At 44.8% G+C, this 6,442-nt stretch overlaps 1 protein-coding gene across 1 annotated transcript; it reads left to right on the top strand.

Annotated features, from left to right (window-relative positions):
• Positions 1-294: 294 nt before the first annotated feature.
• LOC117694264 (spindlin-2-like) lies at positions 295-1,035 on the top strand. The gene has a single exon (XM_034485103.2). It carries the CDS (start codon positions 346-348, stop codon positions 1,033-1,035), a length of 690 nt encoding a protein of 229 aa, XP_034340994.2. The 5' UTR covers positions 295-345.
• The last annotated feature ends 5,407 nt before the right edge of the window (positions 1,036-6,442 follow it).

Genomic DNA, 6,442 nt, shown 5'->3' with positions numbered 1-6,442 from the left:
GTGCTGAGCACTGAGTCACTGGTTCCCAAGCTGGGGGATTCCTAATTCTGGTTAGACATGCTCCACACCATTGCCACTCTCTAGTACTTTCTTCCCAGGGGTGCAAGGGAACCCCAGAGACAACACCGCACAGCAGGAGCCCAGCCAGGTTTCTAGCTTCATCCTTGGGCTCCTGGGACCAGCAGTTAGGGACCAGCAAAAGCACAGAGGCACTCACTGGGAGAAGTTCACCATCTACCCCCTTAGTTAACTGTCTCTCCCACTTTCACTCTGCAGCCTTGGGCTCTCCAGGACCCAAGAAGCAGAAAGGCAGCACACCAGCAAAGCAGCAAAGGGAACGTGAAGATGATGAAGACAAGAGCTCGTCAGAAGAGGCAGAGGAGCAGATCTCCAACCTCGCCCCCAAGGAACATCGTGGGCTGCAGAATTTCTCATGAATGGAAGGAAAGAAATGAGCCAACTACTCAGTGGAAAGGAACTGTGCTAGATCAGGTGCCTGTCAAGCCCTCTCTCTACCTGGTGAAATATGATGGGATTGACTGTGTCTATGGACTGGAACTTTACAGAGATAAGAGGGTAAGGTCCTTAAAAGTTCTTGCTGACAGGCTGGCACCATCCCAAGTCACTGATGCTGACTTTGTTAATACCATAATGGGCAAAGCAGTGGGACACATATTTGAGGGTGAGCATGGCTCTAAGGATGAATGGAGGGGCATGGTCCTAGGCCAAGCACCTGTCTTTGATAACGGTTTTTATATTACCTATGAGAAAGATCCTGTGCTGTACATGTACCAACTTCTGGATGATTATAAAGAGGGCAACCTCCGTATTTTGACAGGGTTCAGCGAATTCCATCCTTTAGACATGAACCTGGAGCTTCTGAGTGAACTCGTAGGCAAACATATGGAGTGCACCAGAGTTGATGGCTCCAAGAAGGTGGGACTGGTGATTTACCAGGTAGACAGGAAGCCCACTATGTTCTTAATCAAGTTTGAGAATGATTACCATATTCATGCATATAATCTGGTGAAATAGGACTAACTATATGTCACAACATTCCCATGGATGTAGAAATAAAGTTAAAGTTGTAATTTTTTCTGGAAATGAAGTTGTAATTTCTATTTTTTATTTTTTTATTTTTTTGGTTTTTCTAGAGAGGGTTTCTCTGTGTAGCCCAGGCTGTCCTGGAGCTCACTCCAGGCTGGTCTCAAACTCAGAAATCCAACTGCCTCTGCCTTCCAAGTGCTGAGATTAAAGGTGTGCACCACCACTGCCCAGCTAAAGTTGTAATTTCTTTGGAAATAAAGGTAAAGCTGTCATTTCTAGATGTGCCCAGGCTGCTGCTCTTGATTGGGTCCGGGGCTGACTGCAGGTATGCTGGTTGTCCTGAGGAATGCAGGCTTCTGTGTGTATGGTATGGCATGCTGTCTGTAAGCACTCTGCTGGGTGTGTTTGGTGGGTGGAGCAGGGAACTATGGAACAGCTGTCAACTCAGCCCTCGAGAGAAGTGAGCTAGTATCATAAGCAGTCATCTAAAAATGGAATAGGACTTAGCTGGTCTGGTCTTGGGGGGAGGAGGAGAAGGAACTGGAGATGGGTTGTGGAGGAGGGGACTGCCTAGGAGAGAGGACTGCCTAGAGGGAAGCCAAAGAGAGAAAGGGGGAGTGAGGCTCCCTGGAAGAGGGACAGAGTGAAGAAAGAAATATGGATTGGGAAGGGAGGGCTGGAAACAGAGTCAAGCCTGGTGGCACCTTCAGGCTCTACAGAAAACTAAGTAATTCAGGAAGGACACACACAGCAAGTGTAAGAGAGTGTATAGAGCAAGGGCAGACAGGGTCAGGCATTCAGGGAGGGCCCTGAGGAGAGGCCTGAGGACCTGGGGGTCCAGGAGGACCCATGCATACACAGGTGATGGAGACATTAAAGGTTCCAAGAAGAAAGTGTCTCTGGGTTAGGGAAGACATAAGGAAGCATGGTGGGTAGGTTTGGAGGATGAGGGGGACAGGAAGGCCCAGGCAAATGTTGGCCTTCTGATGGCATCCATGTGCATTGGAGGGTCACTAAAGGGCATTTCAACAGGGACAACTTGGACAGTTTCAACCACAAGTCAACATTGCACCTATCTCAGGCTTTTCTTTATACAGAGACTCTGGCATAGCCAGCAGCCTGAACAAACAAACTAGTAAGAGTTCCTGGCTAGCTCTGGGCTAAGGGCAACTATTTTCACTGGGAAATGGACCCTTGGTGGATCCAGGAATAGCAGTCTTGTCACTGTCCTTCCCCTGCTGGAATTGTCCTTGCCTTCCTGGGGGTAGGGGGTGTCTAATGATTGTGCCTCATGTCTCCCTGATATAGAGGAGAACTTGCCTGTCCATGTTCTGTCACAGCTGCCTGAAGCCACGGTTGGCTCCATTCCTTGCCCAGGCAAAGGGAAGCTGCCCTTCCGTAGAAAGCTGCCCTTTCTGGTTAGACTCCCCACAAAGCCTATAGCTCCTGACACCTTCTAGGTACTTCTTACTCAAACAGGTTTTCCTTTTCTATTAACCTGAGAGGTACCCCTGGAGGCAATGGGTGCACCTCTCTGAAGTGGAAACTTAGGGGTTCTTTGGAAATTCAGTTGTGTTGCATGGTGTTTTGCTAAGACAAACATGAGAAGGAACATTTCACTGAAGCAGACACAGGTGAAGGAATGTTCTGCTAAAGCAAGCTCAGGAAAAGATGCTGTAGGATGGGGGATTCTTCACTGATGACATGTATGTGTTGGTCAACCTTCATTTGTAGTTGGGACTCCATGAGAGAAACTCCTTGGAGGACTTCTGGTGGTGTGCTTTGGCTTCTTACCACTTCTGAGGACTCCCCTGATTAACAGAGGGATGTCAGCTGAGGCCCCACTCACTTGCTGAGACAAGACAGTGCTGTGGCAAGCCCCTTGGAGGACACATGGTGTTTGCAGGGAGACAGCAAAGGAGGCTGAGCTTGCTTTGCTTATGTAGCTAAAACTTCTTGGTCTTGTGTCTTTGCTGATCTTTGCTTCCTTGAGAGAGGCACAGTGGGAAACTCTTCTTGGGGTTCCCTTGGCCCTGGTCCCTCCTGCTGACTCATGCCAAGGCTGAGGCCTGGCTGCCTCTGCTAGTTAGTGTCACTGCTGCTGATTCACGTTTGCTAGTCCGACTCTATAAAACTGGACTGCTGGTGTATCCATGAAGTGTTTGGGAGTAGCTCAAGGTGCAGCTGCTGACCTGTGGACTGAACTGCTGATTTCCAGACAACACAGATGGGAGTTGCTCCAAAGAACCTTTCTAAACAGGTGCACTTCCCCTGTCTCCTTTCTTTTCCACTCCCTCTGGTGGGTGGTGGGCTAAAAGAGAAGTTAAAGTGTTTAGGAACCATCATTAAAGGCAGGCTCTGAAAAAAATTAAGTTACACCTCTCTTTTGGGGAAGGGTGCTATAACTACCAAGGGGCTAGGGCTGTGAACTGGGCTTTGCCCAACTAATTCCTTTGGCTGTATCCTGCCACTTGGAAAGGTTTGCTTCCTGGGAAAAAGGCTTGTCAATGCCAGCCATGTGCCTTAGAGCTTTGCCACATACATACATACATACATACATACATACATACATACATAGGCACACATGCATGCACTCACTTACACACACACAGACACACACACACACACACACACACACACACATTCATGTGGAGTCCAGGACATGGGACTCTATCCTTATCCTTTCTTTGTTGTCCTGTCCCATCCTTCCAAAGTTCCTCTGAGGACTCTGTGAGTGTGTTCTGTTTCCTCCTTTAGCAAACTTTGTTATTGCCTCACACAAGAAGAATGTTTCTTGTTCCTGCTGCTGAGTTCTTCTCAAGGCCACACATGGAAGAAGCCAGGGTCTCCCAGACATTGAAAGAAGGTGTCAAATCTTGTTGATGCTCACTGTCTACCAGCATTGACTCTATAGGTTCATTGCATCAAGAATGACACAAGACCAGCACACCTCACCAGGGCAGCTGTAGTTTTCTTTCCTACATCATGTGGTTTTCTCAGGTAACCTCAGCCACTCCCTTCTCCACAGACCCATTTCTGCTAGTTTAGATGGCTATTTTTTGCATTACTGTCTTGTTGTGTATAGCTTCCAATTTGACTTTTTAAATTTTTAATTTTATTTATGTTTTTTCAAGTATTCACTTTACCTCCTGCTTCCCTGCCTGGCTGGCCTCTTGGTCACTCTCTCCCACAATCCTTCCCCTTCCCCTTCTCCTCTGAGTGATTGGCATATTGGCACTTAAGTCTCTGGGATGCTAGGTGCATTCTCTCCTTTTGAGGCCTAACAAGGCAGTCCAACTAGAAGAATGTGTTCTAAAGACAGGCAACAGCTTGTGGGATAGCTCCAGATCCAGTTGTTCGGGACCCACATGAAGATCAAGCTGCACATCTGCTACATATATGCAGGGAGGCCTAAGTCCAGCCCATGTATTTTCTTTCGTTGGTGGTTCAGAATCTAAAAGCCTCAAGGGTACAGGTTAGTTGACTCTGTCTTCCTGGGGAGTACCTATCCTTTTGGGCCCAAATTCCTTCTCCCTATAAATCCATAAGAGTCCCCAACCTCCATTCACTGTTTGGCTGTGGGTGTCTGTATCTGTTTTAGTAAGCAGCTGGTTGGAGCCTTTCAGAGGACAACATGCTCCTTTTATTCATGTCCTTTTAGGATTGGGTTACCTCAGAATGATATTCTCAAGTTCCATCCATTTGCCTGCGAAGTTCATGATGTCTTTGCTTTTAATAGTTGAATAGTATTTCATTGTGTAGATGCACCATATTTTTAAATTATTCTTTAGTTGAGGGACATCTGGGTTGTTTCCAGTTTCTGGCTATTAAAAATAAACCTGCTATGAACATAGTTGAGGAAGTGTCTTTTTGGGATGTCAGAGCATCTTTTGGGTATATGCCCAGGAGTGGTATAGCTGGGTCTTGAGGTAAAACTATTACGAGTTTTCTGAGAAACTACCAAATTGATTTCCAAAGTGGTTGTACAAGTTTGCACCCCCACTAGCAATCAAGGAATGTTCTCCTTGCTCTACATCCTTGCCAATATGTGCTATCTCTTGAGCTTTTGATCTTACCCTTTCTGATGGATATAAGATGGAACCTCAGAGTTGTTTTGATTTGCCTTTCCCTGATGACTAAGGACTTTGACCATTTCTCTATGTGCTTCTTGGCCATTTGAGATTCCTCTGTTGAGAATTTTTGGTTTAGTTCTGTACCCCATACTTTAATTGGGGTATTTGGTTTTTTGGAGTCTACGTTCTTGTTATTTGTAAATTTGGATATTAGCCCTCTGTCAGATGTAGGGTTGGTGTAGGGCCTTTCGCCATCTATATGCTGCCAATTTGCCTTTTGACAATCTCCGTTGCCTTGCAAAAGCTTTTCAGTTTCATGAGGTCCCATTTATCAATAGTTGATCTTAGAGCCTGAGCCATTGGTGTTCTGTTCAGGAAAATGTCTCCTGTAAAAATGTATTCAAAGGCCTTTTCCACTTTCTGTTCTATAAGATTTGTATAAAGGAAGGCTATTTATTTATTGTAGTTAATTTTATATCCTGCCACTTTGCTGAAATTGTTTTTCAACTGTAGTAGTTCTCTGGTGGAATTGCCAGTTTGGCTCAGGGTTTATCTATCTTGTTGTTTTTCTTAAAGAACCAGCTCTTGGTTTTGTCAATTCTTTGTATCATTCTCTTTGTTTCTAACTGGTTGATTTCAGCCCTGAGTTTGACAATTTTCTGGTATCTACTCCTCTTTAGTGCAGTTTACTTCTTTCTGTTCTAGAGCTTTTAGGTGTGCTTTTAACTTGCTTGTATGGGATCTCTTGAAATTTCCTTATGAAGGCACTTAGTGCTATCAATTTTTCTCTTAATGCTGCTTTCATGGTGTCCTATGAGATTTGGCATGATGTGTCTTCATTTTCATTGAATTCTATAACGTCTCTTAGGGTCTGTATTATATGAGTCCAGGATCTTCTGGCTTTTAGTGTCTCTGTTGAGAAGTCTGGTGCAATTTTGATAGGTCTGCATTTATATGTTACTTGACCTGTTTCCCTTACTGCTTTTAATATTCTTTCTTTCTTTGGTGCATTTACAGTTTTGTTATTGTGTGTTGAGAGGATTTTTTTTTTTTGGTCCAATCAATTTGGTGTTGTGTAGGCTTCTTGTACATTGATCACCATCTGTTTATTTAGGTTAGGGAAGTTTTCTTCTATGATTTTGTGAAGATGTTTTCTGGCCCTTTGAGCTGGGATTCTTCACCCTCTTCTATTCCTATTATTCTTAGATTTGATACTACTACTAATAATTGTGTCCTGTATTTCCTGGATATTTTGGGTTAGAGGCTTTTTACACTTTGTATTTTCTATGCCTGGGATTCTCTATTCTATCTCTTGTATTCTG

The sequence above is a fragment of the Arvicanthis niloticus genome, chromosome X, assembly GCF_011762505.2.
Source record: "Arvicanthis niloticus isolate mArvNil1 chromosome X, mArvNil1.pat.X, whole genome shotgun sequence".
Taxonomy (NCBI): Eukaryota; Metazoa; Chordata; class Mammalia; order Rodentia; family Muridae; genus Arvicanthis; species Arvicanthis niloticus.
This window is presented reverse-complemented; position numbering and strand designations above follow the sequence as displayed.

Coding starts and splice junctions, on each gene's coding strand:
- LOC117694264 (XM_034485103.2), top strand. CDS start 346: ATGATGAAGACAAGAGCTCGTCAGAAGAGGCAGAGGAGCAGATCTCCA.